Source organism: Dromiciops gliroides, chromosome 5, assembly GCF_019393635.1.
Source record: "Dromiciops gliroides isolate mDroGli1 chromosome 5, mDroGli1.pri, whole genome shotgun sequence".
NCBI lineage: Eukaryota > Metazoa > Chordata > Mammalia > Microbiotheria > Microbiotheriidae > Dromiciops > Dromiciops gliroides.
The window spans coordinates 51,950,711-51,970,174 of record NC_057865.1 but is presented as its reverse complement, the minus strand read 5'-3'; the positions used below and the strand labels follow the sequence as shown (position 1 = coordinate 51,970,174).

Sequence of the window (19,464 nt, the reverse complement as noted above, 5' to 3'; positions counted from 1 at the left end):
TTTGATCCACTTTGCTGGAGGATGTAAGCTGATCCCTTTTGAAAGTACATTTAATCTCTAAGACTTCTCAAAATGCTTACTAGGCCATCCTTGAGAATAAGAGCTCTCAGAGAATGAAGATATGTGAGTGGATCTACTTCATTTTCAAGGACTAATATTACCCAAAGGAAATAAGAACTACTGGGAAACCCATCTTCTCATCAATGGATATTGATTAAAAGCCCAACTAGCTTTTCATATAGCATACTTTTTAGAACTCCAGAGGCTTTGTGGTGATGGTCTTCTGTGAAGTAAACCTTTGATCTCTCCTTTAGCATGACTTCATGGAGGGAGTAATAAACTAATTTACATATGTCCATTTCTGTCCACTACCACCTGGACACAACCATTTCCATGAAAACTATAAGGGCAGCAGGGTGAGGAGATATGTGTCTTCATTAAATTCAGAGGAAGATGGAGGGAAGACCATGCTAAATTCTACCCTCTCTTGTCTACCTCAGGATTGAGCCCTTGAAGTCTGATCTGTGCAGTCAACTAGAAATTATTAAGCACCTAATTTATGCCCGACAATAAGCTAAGTGGTAGGGATAAAAAAGAAAGGCAAAAACCAGCTCCTTCTCTTAAGGAATTCCCAGTCTAATTGGGGAGCCAACATGCAAATAACGGTAAAAACAAGATAAATACAGGATGACTTAAGGGTAGTCTCAGAGAGAAAGCATTAAGAATAAGCAGGCACACACACACATAAAAGAATAAGCAGGACAGGGAAAGGCATTCTCCAGAAGATGGGACACTTGAAGGAAACTAGGGAAGGCAAAAGGCGGGGGGGGGGGAGGAGGGAGAGGGTTCCAGGCATAGGAGAGAGTAGAGAAAATACTCAGTTAGGAGATAAGAGTGTCTGATAATGTGAGGACCAAGAAGGCATCCAGTGGTCTTGGATCATGCAGGGGAGTGAGGCTTCAGAAGGCCAGAGAGGCTTTTTTTCTCCCCTATATAAATATTTTATTATTTTCCAGTTACATTTAGAGATAATTTTCAATGTTTGTTATTATAAGATTTCTAGTTTCAAATTTTTCTCCATCCATCCCCTTCCTCCCCCCATCCCCAAGACAGCAAGTAATCTGATATAGGTTTTATATGTACAATAACATTAAACATATTTCTGCATTAGTCATGTAATGAGAGAAGAATCAGAGCAAAACAGAAAAACCTCAAAAAAGAAAAACAACAGCACCAAAAACAATAGAAATAGTACGGTTTAAGCTGCATCCAGATTCCACAGTTCTTTTTTTTCTGGATTTGGAGAGCATTTTCCATCATGAGTCCTTTGGAACTATCTTGGACCATTGTATTACTGAGAAGAATCAGGTCTGTCACAGTTGATCAACACACAATGTTGTTGATACTGTGTACAATGTTCTCCTGGTTCTGCTCATCTCACTCAGCATCAGTTCATGCAAGTCCTTCCAGGTTTCTCTGAAATCTACCTGCTCATCGTTTCTTACAGTACAATAGAATTCCATTACATTCATATACCACAACTTGTTCATCCATTCCCCAGTTGATGGGCAACCCCTCAATTTCCAATTCCTTGCCACCACAAAAAGAGCTATAAATATTTTTGTACATGTAGGTCCTTTTCCTTTTTTTTATGATCTCTTTGGGGAAAAGTCCTAATAGTGGTATTGCTGGGTCAAAGGGTATGCACAAATTTATAGCCCTTTGGGCATAGTTTCAAACTGCCAGAGAGGCTCTTTTGATCCTGCTTTTGACCCAACTTCTCCTTTTGACCCAACTTCTGCCGTTGACACTGCTTTCTGCCTCTGGTAATTTTGCTGCCAAGACTCATATCCCAGTTACTGACATTAGCTCCTCCACGTGACTTCCCTGGCCCTGGCATTCCCCTGTTCCTCCCAACTAAGAAGGTTTCAAGCCATGTCAGGGAACAGAGCCAGCTGCAGCCCATCACGAGCCCCATCCTTCACCCTAGCCTTGGGCAGGACATGAGAAAATAGAAAATGTGGAGTCAATGGTATTCTAGATGTCATTTGTCTTTTTTCCCTTCCCTGTGGGAATTTATCTCACATGATATTCTGATGGGTCTTTTTTCCCCTTCCCCCAATAAGAATTATTTTTTCTTGATGCAAGACTATATTACTTTGCTTTGGTGGCCTCTTCTGAGATTTTAGACAATGGGTTTTTTGTTTGTTTTTTGTTTTTTTGCAGCAAGTGTTGAATACAGAGGATCTAGCAGATAGTGATGTAATGATATATTGCCCACCACCATCATAAACTGCTGGCACATTTCAGGGACTTTGAATGGCTATTTAATTAATGACCTTAGGAATTAGAGAGCTTTTCAATTTCAAAAATAATTAGAAAACACAGAACTTGGAAATAGATTGCTGCCCTGCCTAGAAAGATGGGAAATGGCTTCTAATATTCATTTACAATGTACCAGAATTTTGCAGAAGTTGATTCTGTATTCATTGGATCACAGATTAAGGGCTGTAAAGAACCTCAGAGGTCATCTGGACTGATCTCTTCAATGTTCTTTTGGGGAATTTGAAACCCAGGAAAGTAAGTGGCTTGTTGAGTGTCAGACAGGTAGGAAGTAACCTAGTACTGATTGGGGTTTTGTCCCCATCCAAGAATGCATAAATACAAAAGTACCCCCAGAGGTCTTGTTTATAGGGCACTTGCAATTTACAGGACAGTATTACTCTGTAAGGCACTTGCCACCATAAGAGGTTGGTACTCTGTTTAGTTTTATGCAGTTTGTTTCCATGGCAAAGGGATTTGGGAAAAACATGTTTCATTATAACATTTGTATATAGCCATCTTCCAAATGACATGAAACCTTATAGTTTAGATGTGAAGCCTTATGGCAAGGATCTCAAACTCCAAACACCATTATCTGATGACCTCAATGCTTTGTTTACCTCATTGGTCTCAGAGCAGTTTGCTGGTCTTATCTCCTACCCAGAGGTGACTTCCCTGGGAGATTTTGGTAAGGGGATGGTTACCATCATCTCCATGCTCCCTGAATACCCTTATTATCACCAAACTCCCAGTATCTGGCCCATTATAATAATAATAGCTAATATTTACACAACCCTTTAAGGTTTATAAAGCACTTTATAAATATCTCATTTTATCTTCACAATCACCCTGGGAGGTAGAGACTATTATTCCCACTATACAGATGGGGATCAGAGAAATTAGGTCACTCTCCCAGAGTTACACAGCTAATAAGGGTTTGAGGCAAGATTTGAAGCCAGGTTCTCCTAACTCCAGGGCCAGTGCTCTACCCAGTGCAATTACTTCTCACGTTGTTTTGTTGTTTGTCATTCATTCTCAAAGAGGACCAAGACATTAGGGTGATGTCATGACTTGCATTGAATTGGATTTAAGTGAGGGAAGGCTATGCAAGTTCAACCAACCTCACTCTCTCCTCCAGAGCCATCTGGGGCCAATGGCAAAAGATGTATATGTATATGTATATGTATATGTATATGTATATGTATATGTATATCTATAACTATACCCATACCTATATGTATATCTATATCTATACGTATACCTATATCTATATCTGTACCTATACGTATATCTATATGTATGTCTATACCTATACCCATACCTATACGTATATCTATATCTATATCTATACCTATACCTCTCTCTCTCTCTCTCTCTCTCTCTCTCTCTGTATGACTGGAGACGGTCCCAGATGTTTAAGGTAATTGGGGTTAAGTGATTTGCCCAGGTTAACACAACTAGTAAGTTCCTGAGGTGAAATTTGAACTCACGTCCTCCCAATTTCAGGGCCAGTGCTCTATCTACTGTGCCGCCTAGCTGCCTCTCCTCATATTACCTCTATTCAATGAATAGATCTCTGAAATTAACACTCCCTTGTTTATGATCATAAACCTTAAGAAATTGAAAACAATTTAAAAACTTTTTTTTGAGTAAAAGGTTAGGGGTCTGTGTCTCAGGGAAAATGTCACCTTAGTCTGTATTTCTACTTAAGGCACTTATTATTGGCGGTATGGGAGAGAGGACTACCTTTAAAGTTAGGAAAACTTGATTTTAAGTCCTACTGCTGACATACATTGGCTGCTATGGCAGAAAGAATATTGGCTCCTGAGTCAGAGGGACTGGGTTTGACCTCTACCTTTGACACTATCCATGTAACTTAAGAAAATCACTTAAAGTCTCAGAGGCCCAATTTCCTCATCTTTCAAATAAGAGTAGGGATGACCAGGATCACAAATTTAGGGCTGGGAGGGAGCTGAATAGCCGGTGAGTCCAACTCCCTCATTTTATGTATAGATGAGCCCAGAGAAATGAAGGAACTTGATCAAGGTCATTGTTAGTCAGTCATTTTCTCCAACAACTTCTTGTACATTGCTCCCCTTATTGAAGGTACTCAAAAAATGTTTGTCAAATGATTGCATCATTTCATTGTGTTAGCATTGGGAACATGGTATGAGGTGTTGCATATCCACTGTGCTCAGAGAAAAGAAAATGGTCCTGTCTTGCTCCATTTCCCAACTGGGATTCTATACTTTATGTGTGGAATTTATGGACTGTCGTGGGTATTTTCATTGATTGCCTCTTATGGGTTTTTAATTTGTTTTTCTCCCTTTTGCTAACAGAATTCCTTAGTGCTTTTTTCAATTTCATATCTGGAACCCTGAGATCTCTTTATCTTGTATGCTTTTGAGGCCTCGGTGATTACAAGGCGAGATGTTTATATAATTTTTTGAAACTCGAAGAAGGAAAAGAGATTTGGGACTCCCTCCAGGAATGAGGCTTTCTAGGACAAGCTTAATTTGAAAAAAATAAACAAACCAACAAATAAAAAGCAAAGTATTGTCTGGGAGTCTTGAAGATAATATCAGAAACTTCATTTCTGATTTTTCTGATTCCTGAAGAGCTCGATATTCTTGTCTGAAATCTGTTTATCTTCACAAGTATTTCAGATCTTGAAATTAAAGGCCTATAAATGTATTGAAGAGAAGCAGAGAGAAAATAGATTGAAGAGAGCAGAAGAAAACATAAAAGAAGGCATAGAAGGAAAGTTTGTAACTACCACATTCGATTCCTTAGATACTTTGAAAAATAAGTTGTAGGTATGTAATGGAGATTTGTGCTTCCAAATACAGTACACTTCTCTTTTTCTGTGCTTTATCTGTAGCAAATGGTTGTGTTTGGTGTTTGTCAAATTTGTATTTTTTTTTCCAAAAAAAAGACTTTCTTAGGGAAAAAAAAAAGATTTGCATTAGGGACAAAGGGTTCTGAGTTATATTTAAGAATTCCTCCCAAAAAGTTATGTTGAATTTTTATTTTTAACTAGTTATCCACATTTCCTATATCTTTGCATTTATTTGTGTATAATTAGCTTGGTAAAAGTTGCATGACTGTTTAAATACACATACTGTCACATATATTTTCCTTTTCCTTTTTTAAATAATTAATGTTTGTCTAGGATTTCTCTTTGTGACTGTTTCATTTTATGTTAACTTTTTTTTTTTTTTGCGGGACAATGGGGGTTAAGTGACTCACCCAGGGTAACACAGCTAGTAAGTGTCAAGTGTCTGAGGCCGGATTTGAACTCAGGTACTCCTGAATCCAGGGCCGGTGCTTTATCCACTGCACCACCTAGCCGCCCCCTTATGTTAACTTATTAGAAGGCAAACCTCTCACCCATCTTTATTATAGAATATTTTCAAATAGAAATCTGTATACTACATGTGAAGGGTTTATCCTATGCTCCCCCCCCCCAGTCATGGGTCCAATTCTGTCTAGCCTGTATGCCATAGGTCCAAGCCAAATTGAGCTAAAGGATGAGTTATGGACTTAGAGAAGCCTAGGATTTCCTAGAAATGAATGACTTTAGGGAGACTATGATTATTCTAGGGTGAAAACTGGAATTTATATTACCCTTACCCTAAGCTAGAACTGTTCTGAGTGTCCTGAACTGAGTGAAAAAGCCCCAACCAAAGAACTGAATGATTTCTGGAAGCATGCCTAGTGTCTTCCAGATGGAGATGAGCCAGTGTTACCCTGGATGTCCCTTGGAGCCTTTGTAGCATGACTTGGTTCTACCCCTGAGGATTGGGCAAAAATTAGATTGACCTTTCTTTAGGGGTCAGTTTTCAGGAAAATGGCCCTGAAAAACTTCCCTATTTGTGTTGTTACATGATTTAATTGTATCACCTGCTTATCTCAACAATACTCCAGACTGTTACTTCCCTTGAGTTACTATAACATGTTATATTGGCACAACTTACTCATATTTTCCTTTTGAGTTTCTTTATGGTTCTACAAGAAGGGTGTGATGAGCCCTCAGGCTGAGAATGAGTTCATATTGACAATGGATGCTAAGGACAACAAAAAGGGACTTAAAAAACCAACAACTCTGTTCTGGGAAAAAAAGAGGACAAAATAAAGGCATGGATCCACTGCTTAGAGATAAATGTAATTATGATAATAGGCTTCTATGGCATGCATATCAATTTGCAGATGTGTGAGATAATTATTAATAATGGATATCATGGGGGACCCAGTGATCTCTCCTTCTTTCTTAGTCCTTTATCCCTCCCACACTCCAAGGTCTAAGTTCTCCTGGAAAGTAAGATTCATCTGGGTCAAAGGAACCTTGGATGGAGACATATCCTTTTGTCTAGACAAGCTGAAGGACTTTGACCTGCACAACCACACCTAGATGGAAACTGTGCAACCTTTCCCCATGTGAGATTTTTTTTCCTCTAAAGTATACTTCCTAAATATTCGTGGGTGAGGAGTGCACATTCCTTCTCTGATGTAAAGATTTGAGTGACCCAAATCATGTTATCCCTGGACTTCATTTAATATAACCCACCTCCAATCATGTCTAGTTAGATTAGATTGCTGTTAACCAATCAGATTTGACTTGTTATCCAATTGGATTTGATTGCTATGGTTGGAAGGGTATCTGAACTGTGACTCCCACTGCCATTTGGGGCCTTTGGTCTGAGAGAGATGGCCAATAGATATCCTTTTATTAATAACCAACTTATCTTTTAATAAGATGATTACATTACCCAGAAGCCTTGTCCCTCATATTTTTAATCATCACATGATCTGAGAAATATAGCTAACATGGGAAGTAACAAAATTAATATTCAAAAGGTCCTCAACAAGTTAGAATAATGGGCCAAATCTAATAAGATTAAATTTAACAGATAAAAATGCCAAATTCTATACTTGGTTTAAAAAAACAATAATTTCATGAGTATAAGATAGGGGAAGTACACCTAGACCATGATTCATTTTTTAAAAGACCCAGGGGATTGTATGCTCGCTCATGAGTCAAGGATGTAATATGGCTGCCAAAACCTAAAGAGACATCACCCCATGTTCTCTGCCCTGGTCAGAGCACACCTGGAATGTTATTTTTAGTTGTGGACTGCCTGTTTTAGAAAGGACCCTGATCAGCTGGTGACCATCCAGAAGAGGGTGACCAAGGTGGGGAGAGATCTGGAAAAAATATGTTCTTTGATGATCATTTAAAGGGACTAAAAAGGAAAAGAGTCAGGGAGGATGTGATAGTTGCCTCAAATATAGTCAGTTGTGCCACAGTGGAACACATCCTTAATGCACAATGAAAACCCTAGAGCTAATGGGGGAAATGGAATGACGGGCACAACATTAAGTAGTAGGCACTTAGTAAATGTTTGTTAACTTGAATTTTAAATGGCATCCCCTTCCTTGTGAACAAGACCCTAAGAGATCACAGGAGAATCTATTTATGACTTTTTGTTGAAAAGAACTAGAGTGATAGATAATTGGCACCAGACAGGGATTGAGAGATACAGATCTCAGCGATGGGATTGTCTGATCTTGGAGTTAGTGGCATCTAGATTGATTGGGTTTGATCAGGGCAGTATTCTGCTATTTGAGTTCTTGGAGAGTGTCATGAAAACATTGGATAATCTTGAAGCTTCAGTCATATTGAGCTCTGAACTACATTTGCAGTGTTGCTCTTCCTTGCCAGTTTCTCCCTGACCATATGTTCTCTTTGGAATAGCTCCTATTTTTCCGAAATTAAGAAGATAATTTTTTTCATTGTCTTGTTCCTCCTTCTTCCTCTTCTTTTCCCCATGTGAGATTTTTTCTTTAAAGTATACTTCCCAAATATTCATCTGCTTTATATTAGTATGTGCCCTTGGGGTTAATGGTTTAAAATCATGTTGAGTCAGTGAAGAGGAGCTATTTACTTTCGATTAAATACATCCAAATCAGAACCTGCTGTCCTTTCCTGGAGGAAGGGAGATGGCTTTACAAGATAAAAGCCAGGGTTGATTCTTTGTCAGATGAAGACATTACTATTATGAAATAGAAAAAATTAAGCTTGGGCGTCCCCCTTGCCTGGGCAGGTGACTCAGTGGATAGAGTGCTGGGTCTGGAGTCAGGAAGATTCATCTTCCTGAGTTCAAATCTAGCCTCAGACACTTACTAACTGTATGACCCTGGGCAAGTCACTTCACCCTGTTTGCCTCAGTTCCTCATCTGTAAAATGAGCTGGAGAAGGAAATGGCAAACCACTCCAGCATCTTTGTCAAGAAAACCCTAAATGGGGTCATGAGTCAGACATGTCTGAAAACGACTGAACAACAAAACCTCCTTGCATTCTTTCTTGGTGTCTCTGTCTTTCACTCCACTGTACCACATGCAGAACCCTGACTGGCCTGGCCACCCACCACAATGCCCCAAGCAGCAGAGGCTCTTCCTTAAATTGTCAGTTGTCTTATATCCCATTTCTAAAGAATCTGACAAATTCATCCATATGAATGTGTTCCTAGTTTCCCTTTGGTCGCCAAAAAAGCTCTTCCTGCTACTCACTTAGGCTGATTCATCTGCTTGTTCCTTGACTGCCATTTCCTTCTATATCTTCCAGGTCCTTTCTCTAGTAGTCATCCCCTTTCTTTCATTAATCTTCATTCTTTCCCTTTGCCCCTTCTTGAATATGCTTAGATTTCCTTAAGCCTAAAAAGCCTTCCTCTGACCCCTTTACCCCATATAGCTAACCTTTCCACCACTTCCCCTTTTATTTGCTTTTACATTTTTTAGGGGGGAAAAGGTTATCTATACCCATTGTCTTCACTGGCTCAACAGCCACTCTTTCCTCAGCTCAGTTTTTTGCAGTGTTTTCCTCATCATCATCCTACTGAAACTTCTCTCCCAGAGATAAGTATTGCCCTCCTAATCACGTGACCTTTTTATAGATCCTTATTGCCCTTGACTCCTTGTAGCATTTGACACTGCAGACTGCTCCTTCCCACTAGATTCCTTGGCTTCAGGGACAATACATCATCTTGGTTCTCTTTCTCTTCTAACTGCTCCTTTTCTGTGTTCTTCACTGGCCTCTAAGCCTTTATCTGATTCTTCAAAGGTGAATCTTGCCCAGGGTGCTCTCCTTTACCTTCTTTTACTTTGATAAGCTCTTTCCCTTGACCTTCCTATAGCATGTAAGCTTCACGAGGGCAAGATCTATTTGGTTTTTTGTCTTTGTAACCCTAGTGCCAATCTCGGTGCTTGGCAGATAGGAGGTGCCTAATTAATGCTTGTTGAATTGGATTCCATTTAGTCCCATGTTTTCCATTACTATCTCAGTTCAACTGGCTTTTTATCTACCTAGCTCTAACTTCTCTTCTGTATTCAAGATCCAAGCCACCAGTAGCCTATAGCAAATCTACCTGAATGTCCCACCATCACTACAATCTCAACATGCCCAAAACTGAACTTCTTATCTTTCCTTTTAAATCTGCTCTTCTTTTTTTATGCTACTGGCATCACCATTAACCCAGTCTACAATGATCAAAAGCATGGTGCTCTCTAGTTCTCTTCCCTTTCTCTCATGTATATGCCCTTTGTAACATCTCTCACATTGATCCCCTCATCTCTTTTCCTCCTGCCACCACCATAGTAAAAGTCCTAGATATTTCAAGAGCATACTAAGAGGTCTTCCTTCCTCTATCCTTCCCCCCTTAAATCCACCCTTCATACCACTTCCACCTTAATCTTCATTATTTATACATATACTCATGACAGGCTTTCATTAAAAACAATCTTCACTGGCTCCCTGTTACCCATCAAGTAAAGTTCAGATTTATCTACTGGCCTAAAGACTGCCACAATGTCTCAGACCACAAACTTTCCAGATCTATCTTGTATTATTCTCCTACACCAAGTTTATGCTCCAACCAAATTGGACAATTCTCTGTCCCTCTCTCATTCCACTGGACCCTCCCTTACCAGTGTCTCACACATACTTTCCATACTTTACTCATATATTTATTCAGTGTGTTCCATACCTCTAACATATTGTCTCTTCTGGCTGCTGAATTCCAACCTATCCTTTAAAGCTCAAATGCCACCTTACATAGGAAGTCTTCTCATGTCACACTTCTCTTTTTCATGTGATTCTTGTTTTAAACTATTTTGTCAAAAGAGCGTCTGTATTTTACTGGATAGAGAGGTGACCTGGGAGCCTGGAAGGTGTGGATTCCTGTGCTTCCTCTGATACCTCCTGGCTTTGGGACTGGAGAGAAGTTGTCGAATAAATGTCTCAGTGTCCAAGGGACCTACGATTAACTTCCAGAGAAGGTGGTGAGCTGTATGGGTAGAGTTCTCTGTATCAATGAAATCACAGAGCATGTCCCCATCTCTACCACATTTTATTGGAATTTTAACAATAAACATCAATTCAAGCAACTCAACTTGCTTGATAACTTTTCATTTGAATGATTTCATTTCAATGTAGAAATGACCAAAGAACTTTTTTTCACACACTCCCTCTAAATCCCCATAGACGTTCTTTGTCTGATCATTCTGATTCACCGCTCCACCCTTCTGTGTTATAGTTACCTTAGTATCATAGCCTCTACTGGATCTCCATGTGGACAGGGACCCTGTCTTGTCTGTACTTTGTATCTCCCTCAGTACCTGGCTTAGTGTTGTACTCAACTTTCCCTCTTCTTTTCCTTCTCCTTCCCTCCTTTTCTCCTTCTCTCTCTCCCTAACCATAAGTGGTTAATAATGTTCATTGAATGCATTTTAAAGGGTTAATTTATCACTCCTTCCAGGGAACACTTTTGCATTTTCACAAGGGTCTTCTGGGGCAGCTAGATTGATAAAATGGATAGAAATCCAAGCATGGAATCAAGAAGACCTGAGTTCAGATCCAGTCTCAGACACTTAACAGCTGTGTGACCCTGGGCAAGTAACTTAAATTCTGTCTGCCTCAGTTTCCTCATATATAAAATTAGAACAATCTCTACCTAACAGAGCTTTTTTTAGGATCAAATGAGATAATAATTATAAAAGTGTTTAGCCCCATATTGGCACATATCACAATATAAATATTAACTAATTTTGATGATGATAATGAAAGAGGAGGAGGAGGAGGAGAAACAACAAACAACTCTGGAATTGACCCCAAAGAGCAAAATTTGGGACAAAAATTACAGATGAGGGAGAGATTTGGGAGAAGAGGGTTTCTAGTGTACCGTGTAGGTAGCTGCCTCTTCTTCCCATGTGCATGGTCTACCAATTTGCACAGTTAACCCAGGACAACACAAAGATAATTCTACTGGGGCAGCTAGGTGGCACAGTGGATAGAGCACCGGCCCTGCATTCAGAAAGACCTGAGTTCAAATCCCACCTCAGACCCTTGACACTTACTAGCTGTGTGACCCTGGGCAAGTCACTTAACCCAAGTGCCTCACAAAAAAAAAGATGATTCCACCTTGAAACAACTCTACTGCTTCTCTGTTAATTAGTTGGATCTGCACAAAGGAGAACAACCTTGAAAATACAGAAACCAGATAATCCTATGAAGAATTCAGTTTTGCTTTAAATAACTTCAGTGGGACTCTTGGTGCCTTTTTCCCCAACTTAGACCAGGGTTGTTCATATTTAATCTTCCCATCTACCCATCAAACTCTGAAGCAGGATCATTCCCAGAGGACACTTTGGTTAGGCAGAGTGTGTCTTCTGCATCTTTCCTGCATCTGGACCTCTATCCCCTTCCTATCTTCACTGAAGGATTCAGTCCCTTTCTGCTCCCTTCAGCTGCTCAGGGTTGCCCATGGTGATATCCTACCCACACCTGCTATTTCTAAGCAGTGTCTTATGCTTTGACATTACTTCTTCTTTCTTTTCCACCTAATTCTTTCCTCACTGCCTTGCCCTTGCCCTCAATGAAAACTTCCATCTCCTTATGTGCTTTTAGATAGAAAAGATCAAACTGATTCATACATAGGTATAAAAAACTAACCTTTTTTAGCATGTTCTCTTGCAGGGTTATTTAAAAATTGGATAAGTGTAAGAGATAGGTAGGTAGGTAGATAGATAGAGAGGTAGATATGTAGAGCAAGCATTTACTAGGCACATAGTAAGTGTTGATGATACAACTAAAAGCAAAAAATTAAAGACAATCCCTACCCTTAAAGAGATTGCATTGAAATGGGGGGAGACAACATTAGCATTTGCCTGGCACATAGTAGGAGTTACATTGAGTGACTGATTGACCCATAAGAGGGAATGGGAAAGAGGAGGTCAAGGAGGGGACGGGGAAGGAGAAGGTAGAAAAATCCTGAAGCCTGAGTGGAGGAAGGGGTGAAGTGATTGTGGCCAAGGAACCTCATGAAATGTAGGTTGGGGAGAGGTGCTCACCTATCTGAAGAGAGGGGCACAGGCATCTGTGGGGTGAGTAGGCTGCTAGAGAGGAAGCAGAGAGATTGGGAGGGTAAAGAGTAGACCCATGAGGAGGGGACAGGAACCGTGATTTCATCTGGTAAGGTGAGGAAATTCCCTCCATCAAATCAGGTGGCTACTTTCTCTGCAATTTACAGTTGCCTGGAGTAGTGGGAAGCTAAGGAACTTCCCCAGGGTCACATAGGCAGGCTGTATCAGAGTCAGCCCTTCAACTTGGGTCCTCCTGACTTTGACATGAGAATCTATATACCATGTCATGCTACCTCTGGGACAGTGGGTCTTAGGCAGGACCACAACATGAAAAAGGGTTGGGGAGGAAAGGAAGGAGAGATCTTTGGGAAAGGGGACTTTCTCAATCCCTTAGATTTGAAATCACAACTTGTTGGCAACTGTCTACTCTGCTTACTGTAAAGCCAGCCCTTGGGACAGGAATTTGCCGTACTGGTCTATTTTTAGGCCCTATAAAGGTAGAACAAGCAGATGTTTTGTTTTGTTTTGTTTCTGTTTTAGCTTAATTTATGTGAATCCTATGATTCACAATCACTTTCACTTGGGGGGGGCGGGGAGGATCAGGTAAATTAACTGTTCAGCTTTGCTCTGTCATTCAGAAGGAGGAGTCCTTAATTGGTGGAGAAATAGATTCCCTGTTCAAAGACTTCTTGTTTCTTTCCATGTCTCTCTCTTTTACCAGCATCACTTAGATGAAAAGACAGCTAAGTCAGCTTACATTTCCCAGTCCTTTGATTTGACTGCACACTGACCTGCCTTTTTGGTTTTGACTTACTTGGAAAAATTATCAGTTATTCTATTTTTAATGGCTATATGAGACTGAGGTGTACTTTCTTTTTTCTTCCTCCCTCCCTACCCCCCTCCCTCCCTTCCTTCCTTCCTTCCTTCCTTCCTTCCTTCCTTCCTTCCTTCCTTCCTTCCTTCCTTCCTTCCTTCCTTCCTTCCTTCCTTCCTTCCTTCCTTCCTTCCTTCCTTCCTTTCCTTCCTTCCTTCCTTCCTTCCTTCCTTCCTTCCTTCCTTCCTTCCTTCTTTCCTTCCTCCCTCCCTCCCTTTCTTCCTTCTTTTCTTCCCTCCTTCCTTCCTTTTAATTATAGTTTTAATCTATGAGGATGGAAATAACACTCTGGAAGGAACTTGTGTGAAATGATGTGGCTTTTTCTCCCTATGATGACCAAAACTTTATCTTTTCTATTTCTATTTACAGGGAGGAGAACATTGTTACTACCATGGCCACATTAGAGGATACCCTGATTCATTTGTTGCCCTATCAACATGCCATGGACTCCAGTAAGTTTTATAATTATTCAATTATGCTTTTTCTTCAGTACTTTATAATGCACTGTCTCTGATATTACTATTAACCTGGCCTGTTGTGGACTATATCAGGATAAGGTTTAATGCAGATCAAGGATAGACCAGGCACCCCTCCCTCCCTCCCTCCTCCTCCTCCTCCTCCTCCTCCTCCTCTTCTTCTTCTTCTTCTTCTTCTTCTTCTTCTTCTTCTTCTTCTTCTTCTTTTTCTTCTCTCTCTCTCATTAATTTGTAAGATATTAAGTATTGACTACATGCTAGGTCTCGTACTGGGTGCTGGGAAAGTAGAAATAAAAAACAAAGCAAGCCCTAGCCTCAAGGAATTTACATTCTAGGAATCTATTTTTTCTTCTGAAGACTGTTTTAGTTTTGACCTAGAAATTTTGCTGTGTTGTCTCTATCATTATCATTCTCTTCTTCCATACTTTTTGTTTCTTTGACTTGTTATTTAACCTATTTATTCAAGATATTATTAAGTCATTATTTAGCTTCTGCTTGTATCTCCTATATTTATTATTTTTTATTGCATTGCAGCCTACAAAAATGATGCATTTAGTCATATCTTCTTTATATGTTTATTTACAACATCTCTATGTTCTAACACATGGTCTGTTTTTGTAAAGGTATGATGTGGTTCTGAAACATATGTATATTCTTTAATCTTCCCATTCATAAGAGTGGATGTCTTTTCCCTCTAAATTCCCCAACATTTTTTTTTTCAGTTTTCCATTTTCCATTTTAGTTAACTTTCTGTTAGATTTGTCTAGCTAGGAACTTACATTCCAGCTGTTTATAAGCCAAACAGATTTTCTGAATCAGGGATATTATTGAAACTATGTTCTGAATGTGTACTGCTCAGATTTTTTCCTTAAGAAAATCATATTCTTTAGAGAATGTCTTTAACCTGATTTTTATCAGAGTGTATAGCTGTGAGGTTTGAATAATTTGGTTGATGTTTCTAAGGATTTTCTCATCACTGATTTTATTATTTAAAAAAAATTTGCAGGGCAATGTGTTAAGTGACTTGCCTAGGGTCACACAGCTAAGTGTCAAGTATCTGAGGCTGGATTTGAACTCAGGACCTCCTGAATCCAGGGCCATTGCTTTATCCACTGCACTACCTAGATGCCTCCTCATCCTTGATTTTAGTTATGTTATAGTATTTTTTTGTTGTTTTGTTGTTTTCTTTTTGGTAAGGCAACTGGGGTTGTGACTTGCCCAAGGCCACACAGCTAGTAAGTGTTAAGTGTCTGAGGCCGGATTTGAACTCAGGTCCTCTTGACTCCAGGGCTGATGCTTTATCCACTGCAGCACCTGGCTGCCCCACGTTATAGTATTTTTCCACAAATATACATATATATGTTTATACATATACATGCCTATATATATATATATATATATATATATATATGAATTTATATAGTTCAAACTTGTGATTTCATCAGTGTGGATAACTCCTAATGTGAAAGTTCTCCCCACTGACACAGATTGACAGATTCTCTATAACTTGGTTTTTAGAGTTGCCTGGGGAACAAGAGATTAAGTGACTTGCCCACAGTCACACAGTCAGAGGTGGGACTAGAACTAAGATCTTCCTAGCTCCAATACTCTATCCATAACACTAAGTCCCTCTATAAATGCCTAACAGAGGGCAGCTAGATGGCGCAGTGGATAGAGCACTGGCCCTGGAGTCAGGAGGACCTGAGTTTAAATCCGGCCTCAGACACTTAACAGTTACTAGCTGTGTGACCCTGGGCAAGTTACTTAACCCCAACTGCCTTACTAAAAAGAAAAAAAAGGAAGAATATAAATGCCTAACAGTAATTTATTGATGTATAACCCAATGATCTTGTTTTTGGAAATGGACAACAGACAGAAATTCATGTATTTGAAACCTTTGCTTCTAGGCCAAGTAATCCTAGCCCATACTAGATTCATGGTGGTTCTGTTCCCTTAGCTCTTCATAGGATGCAGCATGTGCCCTTTCTCAATAGCTTCCTTCCTAGCTCATAACCTTTCTGGTAAGAAAATTCTTTCTGGAAAATAAAAGTCACCTTGGGTTTGAGTTCCAACTCAGGCATTAACTAGCCTTTTCACTTGATCTTCCTACTCCTCAGTTTCCTTATCTGTAAAACAAAATTAGACTAAATTTTTTCTACGGTCCTTGTGAGAACCAACAATACCGGGTTTAATATAATCTAGAGGGGCAGCTAGGTGGCTCAGTGGATAGAGCACTGGCCCTGGAGTCAGGAGGACCTGAGTTCAAATCCAGCCTCAGACAATTAACACTTACTAGCTGTGTGACCCTGGGCAATTCACTTAACCCCAATTGCCTCACCAAAAACAAAACAAAAAACCAACATCTAGAGCTGGTGCCATTTTGTAGTTGGAGGTTTTTTAGCATAAAAAACTGAAGTCTTATGAATAAGTGGCTGGTGAGGGAGATGCTATAGAGAGCCATCATGTAATCAGGAAGACCTGGATTCACATACTACCTCTGGTACATACTGGCTGTATGACTCTGGGTAAGTCATTTTTAACCTCTTAGTGGTTAGTGCTTTGAAACCACAAACTGCAGGATCTGCCTTTCTATTTATTTGTTTGTTTGTTTGTTCGTTCATTTATTCATTCATTTATTTTGCCAGGCAATGAGGGTTAAGTGACTTGCTCAGGGTCATATAGCTAGTAAGTGTCAAGTGTCTGAGACTGGATTTGAACTCAGGTCCTCCTGAATCCAGGGTTGGTGCTTTATCCACTGTACCACCTAACTGCTTCAGGATCTGCCTTTTTTTTTTTAAATGAATGTCCTTTGTTTTTGTTTTTGTTTTTTTGTTTTTAGTGAGGCAATTGGGGTTAAGTGACTTGCCCAGGGTCACACAGCTAGTAAGTGTTAAGTGTCTGAGCCCGGATTTGAACTCAGGTACTCCTGACTCCAGGGCCGGTACTCTATCCACTGTGCCATCTAGCTGCCCCCAGGATCTGCCTTTTAAAAGAGTTTCATCACCAGAATCACAGAACTGGACAAAAAACAAAAAACAAAAAACTTTCTTAAATCATGTCTTCCAGGCACAGGCATCCTTTCATAATTTGTAACTCAGTGGTATGCTCATAGCTATGTGCAGGTAGGAATACTTTGGCTTAAATTTCATTATCTAGGAACTTGGAATAAAAATACTTCACTCAGACGCTGTCACAGATAGTTTATCACCCAGTTTGACTTGTGGCGTCTTCCAGACTGTCAGATCAAGAAGTCCCAGAGAAAATGTATTTTGTGAGAAGTTATTAAGCATTAAATCATGGTTCATGCTGTCTCTGCCAGAGGGATTGTGCTGCTCTAGCCGTGAGTTGCCTCTTGTAAATAGCCAAGAACAGAATGACATAAAGATAGATAATTTTTTTTCTGATTTGCAGGCTTAAGGTAAAGAAAACAAAGTGGGAAATATTTAGGTTTGGGTGCTTTTTCTACATAGAACTTGCAAGGCTGCATATTCCAGAGACGAAATGTTATTCTGTTATGTCCCAAGTCTGGGTGATACAAGTGACCCACCGGCTTTGATTTTTGGGACAGGTTGTCATTAGGGTACTGGGAAGGAAGCAACAAATGAGTTTACCACCCCCTGGTGGTGACTTGTTAAAATTGCTCCTTTCATTTCAGATTTCAACAAGTTATTTATTTTTATAGAATCATGAAATTTTATAGTAGGAAATGATGTTAGTAGGGTTAAATAAATCCCTGTGGGCTATAGGCATGAAGACTTTGGGAGCATTTCCTCATGATTTTTATTATTTAAAAAATTGCGATATGACACTAAAAAAAGGCAATAAAAACAAGAACACTGAAAATGGAAAACAGTTATCGTATTATTTGTTTTCAATTTTAATATTTAAATTCATATTTTAGTATTGAAATACAAAGATACTACCTTATTTTATTTTTTATTTTAATAAATACTTAGAAAAGAAAAATTGCATTTAGAAAATTTTAAAAATATTAATTATGAACTTAGTGAAATGAAAACAAATATAAAATTAAATCATTTAAAAAAGATGATAACCACCAAATGCGCTTTTAAAAATGCAAAAAATTATATACATATATATTCCCCAAAGAACATGAAACTACTTGTCATACATGTTAAGTAGATTACCATAGTCAGAAAGACCTGGGTTCAAGTCCTCCTTCTGATCATGCTGACTATGTAACCCTGGTCATACACTCTTCCCTTATCCATAGATCTCTGACAGGTAAACTTTTGCATTCTCCCGTAACTTATCTATAATATCACCCTTTATGTCTAAATTATTTATCCATTTTGACCTGTCTTTGGTATATGGTGTGAGATGTTGGTCTATGATTAGTTTCTGTCAAACTGCTCTCCAGTTTTCCCTGCAATTTTTGTCAAATAGTGAATTTTCATTCCCAAAGCTTCCATCTTTTGGGTTCATTGAATACTAGATTACCTTGATCATTTACTGTTGTGCATTGCATAACTGATCTGTTCCACTGATCCACCACTGCCAGTGCCCCAGCCAATTCTCTATTAGTGTAAATTGTAGAACATAAAATGGGTTACATTGGTAGACAAAGTTCCCCACTGATAGTTCCCCCCATGTCACTGAAATCATGGGGTGTGTGCACTTATGACTTTTTGGACGCAATATACATTTTTTATATTTGCAATACTATAAACATTTTAAAATGTCAACTGTATGCAGAGCAATGTGCCAGGCACTGGGAGAGATATCAAGTGCACAGTTCCTGCCATCAAGGAGACCATAGTCCAGAATTAGGATGAAATACAGACACAGAGTGTTATATAATACATAAAGGGAAGAACAAATGTATTTATTAAGCAATATTGTGTTCCAGCACTGTGCTAAGCACTTTATAAATATTACTCCATTTATGATTATCGATGGAGGAGGGAGGATCAGGTTCCCTTCCTGGTGGAATTTACATTTAAGTTGGGTTTTGAAGAATGAGTAGGAATTAAAAGGAAAAGAGGAGGAGAACGGGCATTCCTAGAAAAGGAAGCAGCTTGAGCAAAGGCAAGGATGTGTGAGAACACAAGTCACATTCAAGAAGCAGAGGAATGATCCATTTGGTTGGAGCATGAGAGGAGACTAATAAAAGAAGCCTGGAAAGGTAGAGTGGCATCAAGGTGTGGTATGCTAGCAACCAACCACTTGTTTATTATTCTATTCTATTCTGTTTTGTTCTGCTCTGTTCTGTTCTATTCTATTCTATTCTTGTTATGTTATATTATCTAATATTACATATTATTATATTATTTAATAAACAGCAATATTTTAATACAATTACTTGATTAACATTAGTTCCTGGGGCAGCTAGGTCCGCAGTAGATGGAGCACCAG

At 39.2% G+C, this 19,464-nt stretch overlaps 1 protein-coding gene across 1 annotated transcript in view; it reads left to right on the top strand.

The window, feature by feature from the left end:
- The window catches only part of ADAM22 (ADAM metallopeptidase domain 22), a 264,257-nt gene that overhangs the window by 154,998 nt on the left and 89,795 nt on the right, over window positions 1-19,464 (top strand). Inside the window, 1 exon segment of the mRNA XM_043968835.1 lies at window positions 13,982-14,064. Coding sequence (XP_043824770.1) covers window positions 13,982-14,064 — 83 coding nt within the window.